We start from the raw sequence: 24080 nt of genomic DNA, 5'->3' as shown, positions 1-24080 counted from the left end.
TAACAGCATTATGGATGTATCTACACCACATAGACTGAAGTGGTTTAAGATGGCAGCTCACCACCACCTTTTCAAGGGCAATTAGGGATGGGTAATAAATGCTGGCCTAGCCAGTGACGCCCACATCCCATGAATGAATTAAAAAAGTGAAGACGTATTTCGTCTCCACAAGGACTGTGTGGTGGTCACTCCTGCCAAAACCATCATGGACAGATGCATCTGTGACAGGTAGATAGTTAAGGATGAGGTCAAGTAGGTTTTTCTCTCTTGTTGGTTCTCTCAACTCCTGCCGCAGAAATAATCTTGCAACTATGTCCTTCAGGTGGCTGCCAGCTTGGTCAGTAGTGGTGCTACCGAGCCACTCTTGGTGATGAATGGTGTACATTGTGTATCTTGGGAGTCAGGTGGGGGTGGTTTGGGAGGCGGTGGCAGTGGTGGTCAGTGTCAATGCTACACAGATGAAGTTTGGCATCCAGTGCAGAAAGAGGATGAATGATCTCATCTGTGCTGCCAGGGTAAGGCAACTATCTCATCACTCTAAACTCAAACACTCACAAGCCCATCACACATTCACTGGCATCTTACTCACTGCCAGCTCAAGGGACATCACCACTCACTCTCTCACACACAACCTCGCAACTCCATCTGGCCTCATCTCCTCTGGAGACTGCCTCCTCAGCCCTCACCCTCATGAGGCCACTTGCACAGATCAATGTGTCCCCACACTCACCCTGTGATACCCCCTTCCCCAATAATGACCTAGCCCTGCAGCCTCTTCCCTTGCCTGAGGCCACTTCTCCATCTTTCCCAAGCAAGCCCTAGCCCTGCAGCCATTGAAAAGCCACCACTGCCTTACGCCTGGTCTCGTAAGTAGAGACCTGCTTATGAGACCCCAAAAGTGATGTGGTGCTGCCTCCGAAGCCTGGCGCTGATGATTGTGAGTGCTGCCTGAAGCAGGATAGGCAAATATGCCTCAAAATCCTGAATGAAATGCAGTTCACCAGGTGCACGTCACTTATATTCAGTTGTGAAAGATTGCATGCCAGCGTGCCTGGGTGATCCAGCGTGGGGAAATGATTCCGGTGACCAAGGCTTATAATGAAATGCAGGTGTATTAAAATGAAGTTCCCAACATGCGGCAGCGGGAAACATGGCCCGCCATTGGCAGGCAGAGTGGACGATTGCAAACTGGTCTCACAACAGCGTGAAACCGATTTTTGGCCTTCCCGCCATATTGTCCGCTTGTACCCCCCATGACGTCTGGTGCCACGGGCACGGAAAATTCCGCCCATTGTCTGTAAGGTATGATTCTGTTAGTATGACTATGTTCAGGCTGTTGCTGGAGTAGTCTGTGGGACAGCACTCCAAATTTTGGCACAAACCTCCAGATGTTAATAAGGTAGAGTTTGCAGGGTCGACAAGGCTGGGTGTGTCGTTATCGCTTCAGATGCCTAGGTTGATGTCGGGTTGTCCGTCCAGTTTCATTGCATTTAGATTTTGTAGCGGTTTCATACAACTGAGTGGCTTGCAAGGCCGTTTCAGATGTTATTTAAGAGTCAACCACATCGCTGTGGGTCTGGAGTCACGTGTAGGCCAGACCAGGTAAGGATGGCAGATTTCCTTCCCTAAAGAGCATTAGTAAGCCAGATGGGTTTCATGACAATTGATAATAGTTTCATGCTCACAGTTACTGAGACTAGCTTTTAATTCCAAATTTATTAATTGAATTTAAATTCCACCAGCTGCCATGGTGGGATTTGAACCTGTGTCCCCAGAGCATTAGCCTGGGTTTCTGGATTACTAATCGAATGCCATTATCACTATGCTACCACCTCCCCTTGGTGCCACAAACTGTGTCTGTTACCTATGAATTACTTACTGACTTGTATGTTAAGGTTTATACACCACACAGTGATTGAGGTGATTCAGTTCATGTAGCTGATTACAATGTACTATAGTGTCTGTATTGTAGGAAGTAAGGTCGGAATTTTCTGTCCCCGTTGGCACCAGGCGTCATGGTGGGTGGGGAGGGACAATATAGCGAGAAGGCCAAAAATCGGTTTCACGCCATCATCAAACCAGTTTGTGATTGTCCACTCCAGCATCAAACCAGTTTGTGATTGTCCACTCCAGCTGTCAATGGCGGGACACATTTCCCACTGCTGCACCTTATAAGCCCTGCTCACCAGAATCATCTGGGCACAACTGTACATAAGCGACATGCAGCTGGCAAGCTGCGCTTTGCTTGGGACTTTGAGGTTTGCTTGCCTACCTTGCTTCGGGCAGCACTTACAGTCATCAGCGCCAGGCTCCGCAGGCAGGACAACATAACTTTTAGGGGAGATCGCAGGCAGGTATCTACGTACCAGACTAGCCGTAAGGCAGGGGTGGCTTTTCAACACTGTAGGGCTGGGGCTAGGGAAAGAGGAGAAGCGGCCTCAGGCAAGGGAAGAGGCTGCCGGGCGAAGGCTGTACTGGGGAAGGAGGGTATACCAAGGTGTGTGTGGGTGGGGGCACATGTTGATCTGTGCAAGTGCCCTCAAGATGGTGAGGACTGAGGAGGCAGTCTTCAGAGGAGATGAGGCCAGATGGAGATGTGAGGATGTGTTGAGAGAGTGAATGGTGACATCCCTTGAGCTGGCAGTGAGTGAGATGCCAATGAAGGTGTGATGGCCTTGTGAGTGTGTGAGTTCAGGGTGATGAGATGGTTGCCTTACCCTGGTGGCACAGATGAGATCATTCATCCATTTTTTGCATTGCATGGCCAACCTAGCATGTGCAGCATTGGCGGTGACCACCTCTGCCACCACCTCCAAGCTTGAGTGGTGAGGCTGATGGTCCTCCTATGGCCAGAGTGGGGGTAGAGGACATCGCGGTGAGCCTCCACGGTGTCCCAGGGATGCATCATTGAATCGGGGGGCTGCACTCTTCATGGCTTGTCTTCAGAGCAGTCCTGGGCTGCAAGCATTGAGAAGTGTGCACATGGCTGCAGTTTAAATATGGCATCTTGCGTGAGGAAGCAGTGAGATAACAGCATTGCAAACAAATCGGAGGCTGCCTGCCAGTGAGATGGCATGTTTCCTGTAGTGCATAATTAATTAAGTGGGAATGGGATGATACAGTGTGAAATCCGCCATTGCGGCCGGCAGGTAAAAATACTTTTTTCCTGCCCACTAAATCTGGGATGATTTCGCCCAATGTTTTTATCTCTTTTTTTCCACTGACTAGTAACAGCAGCATGACAATTTACCACACTGCAGAATTTCTCAAAGTTCAGCAATTCTTTGGGCGGGATCGTCCCAGGTTTGCACAAAGTGTGGTAGTGGGCGGAAAAAGAATGTTTTTCCCACTGGCTACAATGGCAGCTTTTCATGCCTTATCGTCCCAATCCAAACTCATTAAACACGCATTTCCAGGAGACACACCGTCTCGCTGGCGGGTGGCCTCTGATATTCCCACCACGCCATCTCCTTGATGCTTCATCATGCTGGGTGCCATATTTAAAGTGCAGCTGCACGCAAACCCTCTCAGGACTTCCAGGCCAGGACTGCTGCATGGAAGAGATGACCTTGAAAGGGAAAAAAATTGCAGCACCCCGGTTTACTGACGTGTCCCTCAAGCACCTTTCGGATGCTGCAGAGGCCCACTGTGATGTCCTCTGCTTCCGCTTTGCCCGCAGAAGGGGCAGCAACATCACCAACCCAGCTTGGGCGATGGTGGCAGGGATGGTCAGAGCCAACGCCCTGCAAAAGAGGACAGCCAGTCAGTGCTGCAAGAGGGTGTATGATCTCCTCCGTTCTGCCAGGGTAAATCACTCTTCTCATCGCTCTCTACTCACACAATCACAAACCCATCACACATCCACAGGGTTCTCACTCCCTGCCAGTTCAAGTGACATTACCATTAACTCTCTCAAGCACACATTCATTGTCCTGATCCCATCCATTGGATCACTCACCACACACATATGCCAGGCATATTAATCATCTGGCCTGGCAGGCATCCCATTTACACACTCCCCATCTGTATTCATGCAGGACAAGCTGGCACACAAGAGGGAGAGGTCGCAGAAGAAATGCCTGAAATCAAGGTCCTCACGGGCTTTGAAAGTCGAGTCATCCAGCTGGCAGGTGTAGATCTGGAGAATTCCTGTACTGACGGTGAGGTCGGCTGTGCCCTACCAAGTGAGGATCCAGCAGTGCAATATCCATCAGACAACCATGCCATGAGTGATATGTCCTGTTTCACAGGCCACTGACATGCACTAATTATCTCTCCTTGTTTATGCAGGCACATCTGGGAAACAGCCGAGGGAGTCCACGACTCAGGGCCTCCAATCAAGCCCTGAAGACACCTTGGAAGAAGAATCTTAAGGCACCCTCATTGAAGACCTGTCACAGTGCTCAACCACACCCTCCACCAGCGCAGAGCCACAAACCTTGGTGGGACCTAGTTCTAGAGTAGCCTCGGGGTCACAATCTGTTGAGACAATCACACTGACTGAGGCACTGCAGGCAGAGGCAGGGACTTCCCAGGATTCCAGCACTCGGGAGGACTGCTGGGAGCCAGAAATCTGCTGAGTCCCAGTCAGATGAGAAGCCTCTGGACTCAATTATACCTCAGTTGCTGGAGCTGCAAAGGCAAGATCAGAAATGTCAGGACGGGATGTCTGCTGCACTCCTCAGATTGCAAGGCATGAGACCTTCAATCTGAAGTGATAGCACCGGCATGCCAATGCACTGAGATTAACACTGGTAGGATGGTGACCGCCATGGAGACCTTGATCCAGGACATTGGTCCTGCACTGCTGCACGGGCTGAACTCCATCGCTGACGCCACAGTTGGCCTCCAGCAGTTCAATGCGAGAGGGGTGCGGGGCAGCTGGATCTCACTCCAGCTTCCCCTTCTCCTCAGGGATTCAGCCAGGGGCTCTCGGGGGCCCATAGGGAGGAGGATCAGCAGATGCACACCCTGGGCCCATCCACCCAGAAGACTCCAGCAGTGTCCAGCCCATCTGAATCCCTTCTTCCTGTAACTCCAGCAGCTCCAGCTCTGCAGACCAGGGAGGGCGCCACTGCCTCACAGCAGGACCCCGAAAGCAGGCCTGGGCCCTCCGGATCTCAGCCCCGTCGGAAGACACCAGTCAAGGTCATTACAGACAGGGCGTAGCAGTCAGCAGCCTACCTCTACCTCCACGATGGATGTCACGGGAGCACAAAGATGTAGTGGCAGGGTTAGAAAGATTAAGATGATGTAGTTGCACAGTTTGCACAGGTGTTAATCACTTGTACGTAATATTCACTATTGTAAATAAAATCCCAAGAATGTCTCCTTGCCTATGGCTCCTTGTTCTGATGTTCGTGTCACTCAGATGTGAAACCTTAGTTCCTGCACAAGATAAAGGCAGGTGTCTTCAGTCCAGGGCCTCTTCCCTGTGCTTTGTGCAGCCTTTGGACCATTACTGATGCCTGCACCTCAGCGGTGCTTGGCATTGCTGCCAGAATATCGTCACAGAGTTGTGTCATTCTCTCTGTGCTCTCAATGCCTTTGAGGTGGGACTGGTCCCCCCATCTCCTAAGCATCTGTGACCCGTGATGTTGTGCTCCTGAAGGGCTCAGGTGCTGAAGGCTGACAAAGGATCAGGTGCATTTAATGTTTCACGACTGTGTCTCCATGATATGACCCTGATCACAGAATGCAAGTGAGCTGCCCTTGGCCAGGCAGGAGTCAGACATTCACAGAGGCTATGTGAAGATCTATGGGTCTCTCACTGCATGTCATCATGATCCTCCATAAATCTAACAGCTACGAGGGCCTCCCAAACACGCCTGCCTCGTCTGGCCAGTTCGATGGCCTCATCACCATCATCCTTGCCTTCAAGGACCTTCTCACCCTCATTCCCGTTGATACCCTCCTCATTGGAGGATACGTTCAGCTCCTCCATCTGCCAACTACTCAACCCGTTGCACTGCCAGGTTGTAAAGGGTGCAGCAGGTGACAACAATGCGTGACACCCTCTGTGGACTATACTGCAGGGCCCCACCAAACCGGTCCAGGTACCGGAATCCCATTTTCAACATCCGGATGGTTTGCTCCACCAAAGTGCGAGTTACAGCATGAACCTCATTGTATCTTCACTCTGCTGCAGTCTGAGGCCGCCGCTTGGTGTTATCAGCCATGTCCGTTGTGGGTAGCCCTTGTCCCGAGGAGCCATCCCTGCAGCCTCTTTGGACCCTGGAAGACGTCAGGGATCTGTGGCTGACTGAGAATGTAGGAGACTCCCTGGGAAATGTGCGCAAACCTGCATTTGTGGTGGTCACACACCAGCTGAACATTCAGCGAGTGGAAGACCTTGTAGTTGTCATAGTTGACCAGTTGTTGCCATGGAGATCTGAGCACCACATGAGTGCAGTCGATGGCACCCTGCACCTGTGGGAAACCTGAGAGCTGGGCAAATCCCAGCGCTCTTGCATCTTGGCTTTCCTGGTCCCAGGCAAAATGCACAAAGTTGTGTGCCCTCGCAAAGATGGCATCCATGACCTTATGGATGCATTTGTGGGCAAAGGCTTGCGATAGCCCACTGACGTCACTTGTGGAGCACTGAAAGGAGCCACTGGCGTTAAAATTGAGCACTGCAGTTACTTTCATGGCCACTGGCAGCGGATGCCCTCCATGTCCCCGTGGCACCAAATCCTACAGCAGGTGGCAGTTGTGCCCGACCAGTTCCCTGGACATGCACAGTCTTCAGCGACACTGGTTCTTGGTCATCTACAGGAATGAAAGGCGGCATCTACAGACCCTGGGTCTAGCTAGGCTCCAACCAGCAGTTGTTCGCTATGGCTCTTCGGCAGCATATGTGGGAGCCCCAGTTGCCCCTTCTTCCTGAGGGTGTTGCTCCTCCCTCTCCCTAGCCAGGCACCCCTGTCACATTCTTTTCCTTCTTCTCTGCTCTCTGTAGGCCATGAGGCATACAGCTAGGTCACCAGGCTCCATGCTCCTGATGCACTCCTCCTGCAGGACAAAAGAGAGAGATGTATGTGTTAGCCTGGATGTTCTAAAAATCTCTCTGGGTTAAGTCTGAAGACCACTTAACGCTTCCCAGAGATTTCTGGCCACCACTCGGATGTCCAGAGTTTAGTCGCTGCATGGCTGCCCAAAACCCCACCACCTTCGCCCCACTCCACCTGACCGATTGGCAGCAGCTTTGCCCACTGGGTTGCATGCTGCGCTCTCAGCTCAGGCGCAGGCATTCTCCTAACCCGCATTGCAAGGCTGCACTCTTAGCTCGAACCAAGGGGGAGACTGGTCCAAACCTGAATGATGACATAGCGAAGGGCTGTGAGCGCCTCCACCAGTAACTGCTCCATGGCCAGCTTTCGCTAAGGGATTGTACAATGTGCGCAGGCATCTAACTGTACTGCAGTCCACTCAAACGTTCATTACTTTGCAGTCTGTGCCTGAAGGATGTAAAGCTCTAGAGCATTTGGTGGCACTTTCATGCCTCTGCATTGCTTGAGTGGGCAGATAAGCTAGAGGCCCAACTCCACGCATGTCAATGTCTCAGTTGCGGAGGAGTGGTCACTTTATGCAAGGTTTCCTTAATGCGTGGCCACTTCCCTCCAGCCCCCACCACCCCCCCCACCCCCCAACACCCCGCATGTGCTTGTGCACTACCATCAACCGCAGGTCAGGCCTTGCCCTGCCCACCCCAACTCGCCTCAACCGCAGGTCAGTCCTTGCCCCAGCACTGCACTGTCAGCCAGGTGGGAAAAAGCGAATTTCCTGTGGCCTTTCCTGAATGCGCAGTGCCTTAACCTTAAGGTCCAACAGGCAACCCTTATGAGTGCTGTGCAATGTTACTGTGCACTCACCTCCAAGTTCCTCTTGAAGTGCAGTCCACCAGTTGCACATCTTATACATGCTGTTGTGAAACATGCCAGTGTGATGTGCTCAGATGATTCGGTGTGGGGGGATGATTCCAGTGGGCTGGGCTTATAATGATATACATATGTATTACAATGAGCTTCCTGATGGCAGGAAATCCGGCCTGCCACTGACCAGCAAAGTGGATGGTTGCAAACTGGTTTCACGACACCGTGAAAACAATTTTTGGCTTTCTTGCTATGTTGTCCGCTCACGTTGCCAAACACGCCCGACGCCAGCGGGCACGGAAAATTCCACCCATTGGTTGTGCTGAACAAGACCTCAGTTGGCTTATTAACATAACTGTGGATAACAAAATGATGCTACCGCAAATATTCCCTCTGGCTGGAGGTATAAAATGTGACGATGATGGTGAACTTGACTACTCCTGACTGTACTGCCTCTGTGGTGCTGGTTACTGCAGGTTTCCTAGTCGCAAATGATAGGAGGAGAAGTGCCTCTTCCTTACTGAATTTAATGCTGTGCCAAGTAGTCATGTGTGGGTCTGTAGATACTGTTTGTAGTATAATGGCAGTCCAGTACTCGAGCTAGCTAACCTGACTGGAATGCTTTCTTTCTTCTTCTTCATGCCTGACACTTTGGGTTGGATTTTGGTGTGGGCTTTGGTACCCCGACATCGAGACCAAATGGGGTTCCAAGCTTGCAGTTGCCGGCAGCGAGGCCAGCTCAGTCATCATCCAGAAGGCGATCTCCTAATTGGCATGTTTGCCATCCTATTAAGGATGGTGGGTGGGCTCTGGATGCAGTCTTGGAACCTCTGCAGCACCAGTGGGAGAGGTGGGAGCTGCTGAGGCAGATTGAGGACAACAAAGCCACACAACATGGAGGTATCCTCGCTAGGCTACACTTTAGTGCGGAATTAAACAAAATGTAGGCTGGTAGTCCACAGGGATAGAGGGAAACACCTCTGCTGGATCGGATGCATCTGCGAGCGTGTAATCCTCATGCTTATGGCTCTGTCAATGGGGCATGGAGCCTCCAGCTCTGATGAGCCCCAAGCCTGCCACGGCGGGGGGGCTGCCTCCATTGAGCTGGTGGCTTCTGCACAGGGCAGGGGGGTTGCTCTGCTAGCTACAAAACACTGATAAGGCTGCAAAACTGTCCCACCCGGGGCCTTAATGAGCATAATTGATCCAATTTCTTGCCAGCCCTTGGGAAAATTCCCCTGCAGTGGGAATGTAATGGCGAGCCATTCTGATGTGAATCCTGTCTATTTTCTAGGTTCCCCCACCTCCAAGCCATCATGTGGCTAAGAAAATTCAGCCCATTGTGACAGAGAAGCGCTGAAAGCAATTTCCAGATTATGCTTAATGAAAATCAGCCAAAAAAGAAGTCTATATTAAAGGAATAGTTCCCATCAAGAGATAACCTTGCTTGCCTTTAACTCCCAGCTGAGAAGGACAAGCTTACAGCTGGGCAAGGAATGGAGTTAGAAAGCCTGAAATGCATGTGCTGGTTTATTGTACTGTTACTTATATAGATCTTGGTTCCTAATGAGACTCTGTCATATTCTTGGTGAGAAGGCAGATTGCTGGTAGACAACTATGACAGGAAAATCCTGATTTTGATGCCATCGTTAACCTAACTCCTGGCACTGAAAGTTGTTCATCAACAGAAATGTCTAGTCTTGATCACTAGTGACCTGCACATACGTTATCAATGTCCTGAAGAGATTACACTTGGCAAGTTTAGTTTTCAGTCATAAATTTGTTGAATTTTGCAAAAGGCTTCAAGTAGAACCAGTTTAGAACAAATCTAAGTGTATATTGCTGTGTAAGATGTTACAGAACAGAACTTTAATGACTAATAATTATTCAGTCACACAAGCTTTAGCACTAGTAAAACAAATGCATGATGATATTAAGAGAATGGGAAAATGAATCCAAACCTGACCGTGAAAGGTTAGCACTGAACACTAATGATAGTTTGATTCTTGTGTAAAATTATCTTTAAACTGAGAGATTGCACAAATAAAATAATCTGTAATATTACAGGTTACTGCCTATCGGTGTTTTGATACTATGAAAGTGCCTCTAGAATTTAGTTATGTGAAGATTCATTTTAAAATTTGGTGCTCCTGGCAAGAAGTGATGCTTGCGGAAAGCACTGGTCAGGAGCTCATGGGACTCCAAGTATGATTTTCCATCTATAAATTTAAATGGTAAAAAATAGAGGCTGCAGGTTCACAATTTCTTCAGTTGTACTCCAACAATCACTCTTTCCTGGTGGGACTCCCCGAATGAGGAATCAACCATTTGATGTCCAAAGGCTCAGTTTTTACATTGGGGGAAGAACTGTTCTAATCATATTGTGTGACATCATTATAAACATGTTCTTTTCAAATGCATTTACAATGGTGCTACAAATAAGAACCAGGAGCAGGATGTTACAGCCCCTCCCACCGGTGGGATTTTCCAGCCTTGCTGAAGTCAATGGACATTTGAATGGCTCGTCGCATTTTTGGCTCCACGATGGGGGCAGTAAAATTCCGCCCCAAAAAGCTACTTCCTCCATTGTCTTACATCATGGCTGTCACCAAGCTTCAACAATATGCATATATAGGCTGATAGCAGCTATAAATAGGTGAACATGCCACTATTCAGCACCACTTTCAAGTAGCATAACAGAAGACTTTCAAAAACGTAACATAACACCATACCCTTGAATGCCAAATATACGCATGACTTGATTGCCACATCTCTCTTGTAGCAGCTGTTGCACACTTTGGTATTCAGTGGTCTGCCATCACATATCCTAGATATATTTTTTGATTGTTAAATGTCAAAAAGTATACTCACCTCAAATAATAAATAATGTTCTTTAAGTCTGTATTCCTCTGCATCTTTAGATTTGACATTCTTCTCAGGAGGGTGAGTGCTATGTTCCGCTAATTCAGTTGAAATCTGTCTCCACTTGGTCTCGTGAGACTTCAGCTGCTCCTCCTATATTCCACACATTATACACAAGTTGTTTTATAATTGAATACACCTCACAAATGCAGGGACAGTCAGTATTTTATAATTATCGTAGATTTGTGTTTGATTACAAATTACATATTTGATTACATATTACAAATACATGTTTGTGTGACCTAATTTCTTTGAAAATCTTTATTTGTGTGAAGAAAATTTATCAAACACACTTCTAAAATTATCCAAATCATTATTGACTCGGATTTTCCAGTCAGTGGTGAAGGGACACCATTCACTGCTAACCTTGAAGAAAAAACTGCAACAAAGATCTAGCCAGTTCTGTGGCATCAGTTTCCATTGTTAAGAAGTTACTCTCATTCTGGCACCATCTACAGGGGGTCTCTAGTATCAGGAACAGGCGAGTTCATCAAGCAGTCTGAGCAAGCAATCAGATTGAAGAATTCTCACAGACAGAAAACCAGAAAGTTAAAGGCACTAATTTTTAAACATTCAATTTTTAATCATTTTACAGACAGAGAAATATAGATTAGGACATACATACTAAAACAGAAATTGAAATATCTTTCACAAACTTAAGAAAAGACAAAAATTAATTTTACTGTTTTAAAAATCTATGGGGCAGAATCTTCTGTTTAGTGTGCGGGGGCAGGCCCCGCATGCTGACACGTAAAACGACACGTGGTGATGTCGGGCGTGCACCCTGATGTCACCGCGCTTCATTCCAATCTTTAGTTTGGCGGGCAGGCACCGGAGTTGGCTGCGCGCCTGCCGAACTGTCAAAGGCCTGTTAAGGCCATTAATAAACTAATTAAAGTGATTGTCAGGGCTGTCCGTCCAACCTTAAGGCTGGCGGGCAGGCGAAGAGCTCAGGCGGCCTTTACATTTTTCATGAAACCTCATCCATGGGCGGGATGAGGCTTCATGAATGATTTATCAATGAGTTAAAATTTTTTATCAAAATTCATAAACATGTCCCAGCTCATGTAACACTGTCACATGAGGGGACATGTCTGAATAATTTTATTTATTTTTCATTGTTTGATTATGAAATTAATCTCCCTGAGGTAGTTCCATGCCTCAGCGAGAGTTCTGCGCTCTTACGTGCGCATACGCGAAAGAGCATGGGCCCCAACTCTCCCTCCACCCGCACCGGTATCACTGACCGCTACCAGGTGCACGTTACGCTGAGCAGGCCTTAATTTGCCCGCCCATGTAAAATGGCGGTGCGCAGCCGATCGCGGGCAGCGATTGGCTCTGTACCCACCCGTGCCTGCTCCCAACCCATCCGCCTGGCGGGGAGAAAATTCTCCCCATGGTATTTTTTGAATCATGGAATGAAGGGAATAACACTCCAGGCTTCTAAAATATGTTTTCCAGGACCAGATAGTTCAGCGATAATTAAAACTTACAGCTCTATCAAAAACTCAACTGCACTTCATCAACATGGCTTAACCATTTCAATCATTTTTGCAGCGAGAATAGTGCATAAAAAGTTGAAGTTCATGTCAAATTGTCGATTCAATGCTAATTGTATCCGCAAAGGCTGCAACAGCGCACCCTGAGGAGGACCAGAGTGTCACTGAAAGCATAAAAAACATGAGGAGTAGACTTTACGGTCTATCAAGCCTGTTTCACCATTCAGTACGATCATGGCTGATCTTCAGCTTCAATTCCAATTGCCCGCCTGCTCCCCATATTCCTCGATTTCCTGATAGACCAAAAATCTATCTCAGCCTTAAAAATATTCAATGATGGGATATCCATGACCATCTGTGGTAGAGAATTCCAAAGATTCACAGCCTTTTGAGTGAAGAAATTACTCCTCATCTCAGTCTTAAATGATCATCCTCTTATCCTGAGACTGTGCCCCTGTGTTCTAAGATTCCGCAGCTAGGAAAAACAACTTCTGAGCATCAAACTATCAAGCCCCATCATAATCTTGAATGCGATCACCTCTCATTCTTCTAAACTCCAGAGAATACAGACCCAATTATCAGGAAGGTATAATCATTTTCATAATGTTATTTAGAATTTATTGTAGAGTAATAGTGGGGTCTGTGTCTATGTATGTGCGTGTGCCTGTGTGTGTGGGACTTAATTGAATTAGAGACAGCTGGTCTGAAGGCTTTGATGTAAGAAGAGAAGCTAGGTTTGAAATGCCAAATAGGTAAACATGGGTGAAGTTTTAGAATGTGAGGTGTAAAGGGAATATTTGCATTTTTAAATAAACCAGAGTAGCTTGATTTCAAAAGAGGGGGTGAAATGTTTCACCTAGCCAAAAGAAGTTAAGAAACAGCATGTTTATTTTTCCCAAAGATTACAAGTAAAATTAGTACTATGATAGATTTTTATTATTAGACAGGTAAAGTCCAAAGACATAGTGAAACAATGGAAATTTGCATTCAAAGGGGAAAATATGTATAAAGGTGAGAAGGCTGTGTGCAAGGTAAGGCATTTTTAAGATCTAACACAAGTCTGAAAAGCCTCAAATTGTTGCATACAAGGAACCTAAGCTGAGGAAAAACTCACTTTGAATTTGATTATCCAGGGTGTGTGCTTTGTCTGGGTCTGCTTAAATCTATGTGTTTTACTGTTGCCTTAACGGAAGTGTAACTGGGAGTTAGATTAATTAGGGGATTTAGAAGTTATTCTAGCAGTAATTTGTAGACATATGTCTTTTCTTTTATTAATAAATGTTAGTAAATTTTAATAAATAAATTTAGTTTTTGTAAAAACCTCTAAGCCTTGGTGGCCTTCTTTTTACTGAATTCAAAGCCTGCATCTCGAAATAAGTACAAATTGCAAATAGTTGTGGCAGCTGCTTCCAGTTTCCCTCTGGGATTTGAGCAGCTTGGTATTTACCATCTGCCTGACAAAACACAATTTATTTGTATCTCATCGTAGAACAACCCTCTCATCCCAGGGACTGAACTGATGAACCCATGCTGTACTGCCTCCAATGCAAATATATCTTTCCTTAAAAATGGAGACAAAAACTGCCAACAATATTCTAGGTGTGGTTTCACCAAAGCTCTGTACTATAGCAAGGCTTTCTTATTTTTGTACTTCAATTCCCTTGTAATAAAGGCCAACCTGCCATTTGCCTTCCTAATTGCTTGCTGTACACCTGCACGCTAACTTTCAGTGTTCCTTATATGAGTACTCACAAGTCCCAGCTCTAAACATCAACATTTACAATTTTCACACCATTTTTAAAAAATCATTCTGTTTTTCTATTCTCACTGTCCAACTTTCCAACATCATACTCCAAATGCCACCCTGTTGCCAACTCACCACCTGTCTATATTTGCAGCCTCTTTGTATTCTCCTCACAGCTTGCATTTCAAATAGCTTTGTATCGGCAGCAAACTTAGATACATTCTCTGTTTCTTTGTATAATATTAATATAGATTGAAATTAGCTGAAGCCCGATTACTGACAGCAACTTCAAGATTTCCCAGTTTAACTACATATGTGCGGACCCCAAAACTTGCTCTCAGTTTTACATGATAATGACAAATGCTGACAGTTTCACCTTCATTGCAACTACAAATTTAAAGTCAATTAATCCCATTAGCAATATATTACATTTATGCTCATTTGCATTAACTTCTGAAATTAGCAGGAGCACATTCGAATGAGGTTAGAACCAGAATTAAATAATGAAAAGGAAAGCCAAGGTGTTTTATCTTTTAAAAAAAACTTGGGCCCAGAGATGTGGCAAATTTTCCTGTTCCAACTCTGAAGTGACAGTACTTTAGAATAGTGAGTATGATTTTACCAACATCTGGCTGGGCTGAACAGGGAATGGTCAGCCTTATTACCTAGGGTCACTAGAATTCAGGAGATTACTGATAGCAGCTAAGTCAGGAAATAACGTACAGCTGTAGTTCTTAAAGACTGCGCTTCTGACTAAGGGGCTGCTTAATTTTTGCTGGGTGATGCTGAAAGAACCTGCATTTGTATAGCACCTTTCGTGACCTCAAAGTACCTTGAATTACCTTTGAAGTGTAACCACAGTCAAGAAACATGACAACCAAATTGAACAATCTCTCACAAACAGAAATGAGACAATGAGCAGATAATCTGTTTTTAGGTATGTTGGTTGAGAGATAAATATTGGCTAAGACAATAGGCTGAACTTCCCTGCCTTCTTCTGAATAGTGGCATGGGATTTTTTATTCTACATGGGAATTTGATTTAATGTCTCGTCCAATAGATGACATCGCTGACAGTTCTGCACTCTCGCGGTGCTGCACTGAAATGTCAACATTGATTATATGCTTGAGTCTAGAGAGTGGTATTTGAACCCACAACCTTCTTAGAATCATAGGATTTTTGAATAGTAAAGCACAGAGGGAGGCCATTCAACCCATTGAGACTGCACCTGCTCTTTCAAAGAGCAATCCAGTTAGTCCCACTTCCCCATTCTTTTCCTACGTCCCTACAACTTTTTCTCCATCAAATATTTATCCAATTTCATTTTGAAAGCCTCTATTCAATTTGTTTCCACCTGCATATCAGGTGGTGAATTCCAGATCGTAGCCACTCATTTCATAAAATATTTTCCTTCATGATGCCTCTGGTTCTTTTGCCAACCATTTAGATCTATGCCCTCTGTTTATTAACTCTGCAGCTATTCTAAACAATTTCTCTTTGTTTACTCTATCAAAAGGCTTGATTTTAAGCATTTTAAATCTACTCTTATCCTTCTCTGCTAAAAGGAGACCCCAACTTCCCCAGTCCAGTAAATGTCTTGTAGTAAATCTCTTCTACAAAGCATTCAAATCCTTCTTAAAGCATGCTGCCTAGAATTGGACATAATATTCTTGATGGAGTCAGTATTTTATATAGATTTGCACTGGTTTTTGTACTCTCTGCTTCTATTTATAAAAGCCATATGTTTTATTACCTGTTTTGGGAATCTGTCTTGACATTTTCAAAGGTTTGTGCACGAAAGTCCTAGCTGCAAGAGTGTCACCACTGAGCAAAGCTGCCACTAATGTTCATGGAAAGGGATCAATCACCTCAATTTTTTGGAGCATGTTTGGAGGTGCTTGTAGAAGTACAGCAAAAACATCACAGGACATCCTCCTCCCAGAAGTAATATCCTGGATGGTTGGCAGGAGGTGACTGCCAGAGTCAATACAATGACAAATGACCAGAAATCATAGTAGCAATTGAGAGAAAAAAAATAGCCTCAGGAAGTCTGCCAATTAAGGTTGGCCAACATTGCACTGTAGCTCGTAGATAGGCAAAGTGTATAATTTCCTGTCATCCATAGAAAGCAATAGCCCAGATTTCGCAATCGTAATGGCAAGAAAACTGACAGCAGCTTTGCGAGTTTCCATATGCTCATGATAACTCAGAAATCCTGATGTTGCTGTAGGCGATTTTGCATTCCTCCACAGGCTGCATTGTTTAACTTTCTGATGTTGAAATTTATTGAGAAAACATGGAACTGGCATGAATTTGGGTTAATTGGCTACTTCTTACAACCTTTCTTTCCTAGAACATTTTGGGTCTAGTGTGAGAAGGCAGAAAGGAGGCTCTTCTGGTATTTCATAAATTTTAATGAGGCCACCATTGCACTGGAAGGAGTATTTCTACATAGAATAATACTTACAAAACTGCATTGAGACACAGTTATGAGATACAATAATTCAACTCTCTTCACGTTTATATGAGTTTTAAAATTTTAAAATCTGTATAACTTTTAAACATGATTCTGCTCATATTTATCTGATTTGTAAAATATTTAAAATATTGCAACAGCCTAAGTGGAAGCCTGTGAGGGAGAAACATGCCTTTTCTACTTCTGGTCTGTCAGTTTTCACAACTTCTATGAGCATGGATTCTCTTTACTGTTCCAGTAAGAGTAAGTTAGACAATGCTGCTGGGATCTGTTGGGGGTCACGTCATGGAAAAATCCTCTGGGCTTTCCAACAAAGTTTCACTGGACCATTGCATTAAGTAAGTGGGAAGTTTTGGTTGAGCCCAGCGGCAAGTGCCATTGCTTCGCTGCTGACTGCAAAATACAGGTCATTGCTTTCCAAGCTTCACATGCAGGCCATGGTGCAACAGTTTCTATGTGATTAGTTGGAGAGATCATGCCACAGAGCAAAGTTGCCATATAGCTAACCTTCATGAGATATATGTTCATTTACTCATAAAGTGAAATGCAAGATAGCCACTGTCACTCATCAATTTGCATTCCAAATCTCTAGCTCAACACTACCTCTTTGCTTGCAAGACAAAGCAGGGCATATATTAAGACCACTCAATCAAATGAACATGCCAAGTTCCGACACAGTGCAGTGTGAGGACAAAGAGGGAGTAGAGCATAGTGAAGGTGAAGATATCCTAAGGCATAGGGCTAGTAGCACCATTTTCACTTTTTATTCTTTATCCATTCATTCATTCTGCCACACAGGAACAAATGAAAATGACACATTTAGCTTTGAAAGTTCTACTTTGGAAGGTGTATTTCTGCCAACATTCCCATAAAGCTCCTTTTCTTCTATTTCATTTGGTGGCCTAAAAAGAAACCTGCTGATTCAACGGCATTTGTGAAACTAGCACCCCTCAGCTGTCCATAATTGGCTCAACCAAGTGCAGCGGTATCACAGAACACAAGCCCAATTCCCCATTCAGTAAGAGTCTGACACCCTGCCTTTTCTCTGTTACTGACCACCAGCATCCTCCAAGCTATAATGCTGAAATAAAAGCCACCAAAAAACAATTACTCTAAAACAACTTTAGCAATCAAACCTATCCAATATTCCATACTTAAGACAACAATCACCTTTGGCATTCCCTTTGGGCATGTCTTCAATGTGCCTTTGCCTGGTTTAGTGCTCCAACGCAGAGCTACCCCAATGGTTGCAATATGGCTGGTGGAAGGCTGCTGAATTTCAGTGGAAGAGACTGAAGTGGGCCTTGGAGGATGACTTCGAGAAGCTCTGGCCTTATAAGGTCCAGCTTTTGCATCACCTAGGCATGGGAGAACAACAGTCTAGGTTGGTTGACAGACAGGCAACAGCAAACTGGGCATAGTGGAATGATAGTGGTGGGAGAACAAATGCTGCCATCCTGAGGGTAAACAGCAGGTTCATGCCTAATGGAGCCACTGTCACCCTCCCGGGCCGATGCTTCAGCAATCCTAGTAATCTGCTGGAGGGTTGAACTGCTGTGAGACCCGGCAAGCCCAATTGAATACTGGTATCCACAGGGATGGGGGCAGGAGTCTGACACTGCATAGCAGGAAGATACATTACAACAATCTGGGATTGCATAACATCAGTTTGAGCTTCCACTGCAGCACTCAGACATTGGGTGGCTTCAGCTTGTGTTGCAATGGAAGCTGAGACATCTGTCAACAGGCAGTCCCCTGTGGTTTAGTCCGCAAGTGTCTTCATGGAGTTGGTGACCATTTCCATACTAGAAAGGATGAACTCCAAAATCTGAGAAAATCCCTGGGCCAAGTTGGTGTCAGACTCCTTCATGCTTCATGGTAATGACAGCAGATTTCTGGTAGGCCTGCCAATGCACCAAGCAATTAATTGTGCCCCCATCAGCCTCCCTCTAAATGCGGCCCCATCAAAGTCCTCATTTGAGTCCTCTGCAGCAGAACTCGTACGCAACCTGCGCAACTCTTCCTTTCTGCCCTGGCTCATTCATGCTCAGTGACTCACTAGGCTAGATTTTCAAATGTCAGCGGGGTTGGGACATGGTGAGAGTGCGATTTAAAAATCGCAGTCCCAGAGGTTGTCTCTGGATCCTGCTGTCTCCAGGACAGAATACAACTTTTAAAATGTTGGCGGGGGTGAAGGAACAAGGAACCCGTTCACTTCCAATTAACTGCCAATTTATCTCTTTTAGGAGATTTATTAATGAGTCAGGGAGTATGGAGACAATATTTTTAAAGGGTGAATTGGCAATCCCTAACAGTCTGGCACATGTTAGTTTAATTCATTTGCACTCAGTTTCATTTCGGGAACATAAAAAAGCTCCTTTATATTTGTTGAAAACTATCATTTTATGGACCAACATGTGCTATAACTTTATTTTTCCTGCATGGCCACTTTCCTCCGTGTTAACACTGATAGTCCTCTGAGGAGCCGCCTGCTCTATTCAGCAAGGCAGTGGCAGGCCCCAACATAGCTGCCACCTACCTTTTCTGCTGGTGTCAGACAGGCAGTTCCCGCCTCCTGGGAGTGCTTGGCACCACTAACTGAGCACTGAGCTCACCTCCTGCCTAATTAGGATATTTGCATTTTAAAATAGCACCGCATGATTGATGCAGTTGAGGCCCGGGGCCAGGACCCATAATTCATCTGGGTGTCGGGTTCCCATTCCCACTTTGAAAATCCGGCACCATGTGCAGATCCAGCCTTGATTCTACCCTCTGACATATGTGCTGTGCAAGTATCTGAGCTGGTGGCTGCAGGTGTAAGATTGAGTGAGGGTGATTTATCATTATCAGTCTCATCTTCCTCCTGCACTTCATACTCCTGCAGCATTGCCTCATCAGGTTGCAGCTCTTAGGTATCTGAGAGAACAGCGAAAAACAAGAGGTATATATTTAGATCCCCTGCAACTTGGGAATCAGAAGGGGTTGTGCAAGAAGGGGGAAGTGGGACATGAACAGGTGGATTAGATACTGTCACCTTTGAACTTCTCAATCCCACCACTGACCATGGCCTCAGTCATGGCTGGTCCACTGACAACGAGCACTACGTCCTCCATTGGGGTGACAACATGAAGCTGTTTTATCCCCTGTTGGTTATGTATTGCTGTCTTAAGTTAAGCGTCACCTTGATTGGCAAAAGAGGGGGAAGTATGTCAGTGAGTGTGCTGCAATGTGTTTGGGTAATCTGGTTGTCATTTTTGTTCATTCATGGGATAGGAGCATCACTGGTAGGGCATCCTAATTTGTTGTTCATCCCTAATTGCCCTTGTGAAGGTGGTGATGATGGTTGAATAGCTGGCAGTGTGTGTACGGTGTAAGATGTGGGTGTGAGATTTGCACACTTGCTAAGTGTGTGCAAGTGAGGCAAAGCTATGAAGGTAAACTATGAGTTGTGATTGATGGAGGTTGTTAGTAGGTGAGACATGGGGGTGTGTTGCATTGAACAATGCATGAGGCTGGTCGTGCAGTTGGTGGAATATTACATTTGATGATGCATTCGCTAACCATGACCACTCATATGAGATCATTTCACTTCTTTCAACATTGCATCTAGGTCCTTGGGCTATATTCCTTGCAGAGAGCTCCACACATCTGCTCCAATTACTTTCTCAGTTTGTCTTGAAGGCCAGCTGGCCCCAGTGGGACAGAGGACCTCTCTCCTCCTGTCCATTTCCTGCGCCAAGGGCTCTGGTGCTACAGCAGAGAACCTTGGAGCCCACTCTCTGCCATCTTGTTTCAGGTCCATGTTACTTCTGCAATGAAATCCAGCAGCTGCTCCAGCCAAATGCACCTTCACTTTAACCTGCGCATGCTAGTTTGAACTCCTGGTAGCCTCTTGCAATTTTGAAACCCCTCCTCAGGTATGCAGCCACTCAACAGAATGCTTAGCACTGACTGTATGCTACAATCATGTTCATGAGCAGGTAATACAAAGTTTAAATGCTGCCTGCATTGAAATGAATGGGTTAATTGCATATCACAATCTCCATGTCCATTTTCAGGCCTTATTTAAATTTTCCCCGATTCGGTATGAAATATTAGGCAACAAATAATTTAGAGGTGTTAAATCTGGTTAAACTTTTTAAAAATAAAATCCATAGTAGCAGATGAAAGAAATGGGATCCATAGTTGCTTACTTAGTACAGAGGCCAATATTGGCTAAACACAGAACAGATATTAAGTTATTTTGGGTTAGTTTTGTTTGATGGCCTTCTCATTAAATGCACTGATTATACAAAGAGTTTAGCAGCCAGCCGTTGCAGAATCTTGTATAAATCTAACCCAATGCACAGGTTTCAGGATGGAGAGTGGAATAATTGAAACTTAAACAATATTGCATGATTTGTTCAGTTTGTATATGTCTGACAGTTCTATTTTAAATTTCAACAATAGATAGCCTAACTACAAGAAGTCACTCTTTCGTAGAATATTAAAAAATGGTTAAAATCTCAGGAAAGCAATCGATCAATTTTAAATTCCTGATAAAACAGAAACAATTTGAATTTTCATAAAACAGTTCAGATTTATTACCTACCCACAGTGATAATATATTTTATACTAAGAAAATAAAACTATTTAACAGATTTTTGCAAAGGTCTCGCTAAGTTCTTAGATTCACGTTATATTTATTATTTTGTCCACTTTATGAATTATGTGGACATTTGGCTATTGTAAATATAAAGCTAAATTAAATGACTGTTACTTATCTATTTGTTAATCTTTTGTCAAATAGATTCACTTGACATATTCAGCTTGAAGAAAAGTGGAGTGTAATGTTCAATCACATTTATGGACAGGAGAGTGATCTTATGAGGCATAGGATGAATCCAGTAGTTAAAAGCAATTATCAGACACAGTTTGCTCTTAATTTCCTTGTTACATTATCAAATGATTACCTAGATTGCAAGGCAAGAATAGACACTTTTGAAGCTATGGGAAGTTGGGAACTACCACATACAATTGGCTGAAGAGACAGGAGACAAAATACTCTAAGGTAAAAGAGTTAGAAAAGACCCAAAACAGAAGAATGTATTTGGTAGCTGCATTGTACAGGAGAGAGCTGTGTGTTCATTGAGCAGAGAAGGCACTGGCTCCCTGTCTTGTTCTGTTGTTGCCTGTAGATGAGTGTTATTATATGCTTATGCAGATTTTGATGGCAAAGTTGTGCAGTATGCGACAGAGTAATGAGATCTTGGATCTTTGAAGGAGCTGTATTATAAGACCTCTGGATCTGTCCAAATATTTGAATCATTGTTACTTATGTTTATATTCCATTTATTAATTATCCTAGAGGCTGCCTAGGTTTGTTTTATCTGAAGCCTGTTGTTTATGACAGCCTCAGAGATATTAGGAGCAAGGGTAGTCCAGGTCTGCAGTCCTGCCACATCCAGTCATGATTGGTGGTGGACAATTAAACAACTCACCGGAGGAGGAGGCTCTACAAATATCCCCATCCTCTATGATGGGGGAGCCCAGGTCATCAGTGCAAAAGATAAGGTGAAGAGCAGTGGGAAACCAGGGGATTGGGAAGCCTACAAAGACCAACAGAGGACAACTAAAAAAGAAATAAGGAGGGAGAAGATTAAATATGAGGGTAGACTAGCCAGTAATATAAAAGAAGATTGCAAGAGGTTTTTTAGATATATAAAGGGTAAGAGAGAGGCAAAAGTGGACATTGGGCCGCTGGAAAATAACGCTGGAGAAGTAGTAGTGAAAAACAAAGAAATAGTGGAAGAACTGAATAGGTACTTTGTGTCAGTCTTCACGGTGGAAGACACGAGTAACATCCTCAAAGTTCAAGAGAGTCGGGGGGCAGAGGTGAGTATGGTGGCCATTACCAAGGAGAAGGTGCTAGGAAAACTGAAAGGTCTGAAGGTGGATAAGTCACCTGGACCAGATGGATTACACCCCAGAGTTCTGAAGGAGATAGATGAAGAAATAGTGGAGGTGTTAGTGGTGATCTTTCAGGAATCACTCGAGTCAGGGAGGGTCCCAGAGAACTGGAAAATCGCTAATGTAACCCCCCTGTTTAAGAAGGGAGTGAGGCAAAAGACAGGAAATTACAGGCCGATATGCCTGACCTCGGTCGTTGGTAAGATTTTAGAGTCCATTATTAAGGATGAGATTTCAGAATACTTGGAAGTGCGTGTTAAAATAGGGCAAAGTCAGCATGGTTTCATCAAGGGGAGGTCATGCCTGACAAATCTGTTAGAATTCTTTGAGGAGGTAATGAGTAGGTTAGACAAAGGAGAGCCAATGGATGTTATTTACTTGGACTTCCAGAAGGCCTTTGACAAGGTGCCACACAGGAGGCTGCTCAGTAAGATAAGAGCCCATGGTGTTAGAGGCAAGGTACTAGCATGGATAGAAGATTGGCTGTCTGGCAGGAGGCAGAGAGTGGGGATAAGGGGGTCCTTCTCAGGATGGCGGCTGGTGACTGGTGGAGTTCCGCAGGGGTCAGTGTTGGGACCACAACTTTTCACTTTATACATTAATGATCTAGATGAAGGAACTGAGGGCATCCTGGCTAAGTTAGCAGATGATACAAAGATAGGTGGAGGGACAGGTAGTATTGAGGAGGCAGGGAGGCTGCAGAAGGATTTGGACAGGTTAGGAGAATGGGCAAAGAAGTGGCAGATGGAATACAACGTGGGCAAGTGTGAGGTCATGCACTTTGGTAGGAAGAATAGAGGCATAGTCTATTTTCTAAATGGGGAGAGAATTCAGAAATCTGGAGTGCAAAGGGACTTGGGAGTCCTAGTCCAGGATTCTCTTAAGGTTAACTTGCAAGTTGAGTCAGTAGTTAGGAAGGCAAATGCAAACGTTGGCATTTATTTCGAGAGGACTAGAATATAAAAGCAGGGATGTGCTGCTGAGGCTTTATAAGGCTCTGGTCAGACCACATTTAGAATATTGCGAGCAATTTTGGGCCCCGTATCTCAGGAAGGATGTTCTGGCCCTGGAGAGGGTCCAGAGGAGGTTCACGAGAATGATCCCAGGAATGAAAGGCTTAACATTTGAGGAACGTTTGAGGACTGGGTCTATACACGATGGAGATTCGAAGGATGAGAGGGGATCTGATTGAAACTTACAGAATACTGAAAGGCCTGGACAGAGTGGATGTGGGGAAGATGTTTCCATTAGTAGGAGAGACTAGGACCCGAGGGCACAGCCTCAGAGTAAAGGAAGACCTTTTAGAACAGAGATGAGGAGAAACTTCTTTAGCCAGAGGGTGGTGAATCTATGGAATTCATTGCCACAGAAGGCTGTGGAGGCCAGGTCATTGAGTGTATTTAAGACCGAGATAGATAGGTTCTTGATTGGTAAGGGGATCAAAGGTTACGGGGAGAAGGCAGGAGAATGGGATTGAGAAACTTATCAGCCATGATTGAATGGCGGAGCAGACTCGATGGGCCGAATGGCCTAATTTCTGCTCCTATGTCTTATGGTCTTATGAAGCATTTGCAAAAATCTTCAGCCAGAAGTGCAGAGTGGATAATCCATCTCGGCCT

General features: G+C 45.1%; 1 protein-coding gene across 1 annotated transcript in view; it reads right to left on the bottom strand.

The window, feature by feature from the left end:
- The window catches only part of LOC144685849 (PH and SEC7 domain-containing protein 2-like), a 225679-nt gene that overhangs the window by 4990 nt on the left and 196609 nt on the right, over window positions 1-24080 (bottom strand). Inside the window, exon 14 of the mRNA XM_078550800.1 lies at window positions 10743-10886. Coding sequence (XP_078406926.1) covers window positions 10743-10886 — 144 coding nt within the window. The remainder of the gene's footprint in view (window positions 1-10742; window positions 10887-24080) is intronic.

Source organism: Cetorhinus maximus, chromosome 10 (genome assembly GCF_964194155.1).
Source record: "Cetorhinus maximus chromosome 10, sCetMax3.hap1.1, whole genome shotgun sequence".
Taxonomy (NCBI): domain Eukaryota; kingdom Metazoa; phylum Chordata; class Chondrichthyes; order Lamniformes; family Cetorhinidae; genus Cetorhinus; species Cetorhinus maximus.
This window is presented reverse-complemented; position numbering and strand designations above follow the sequence as displayed.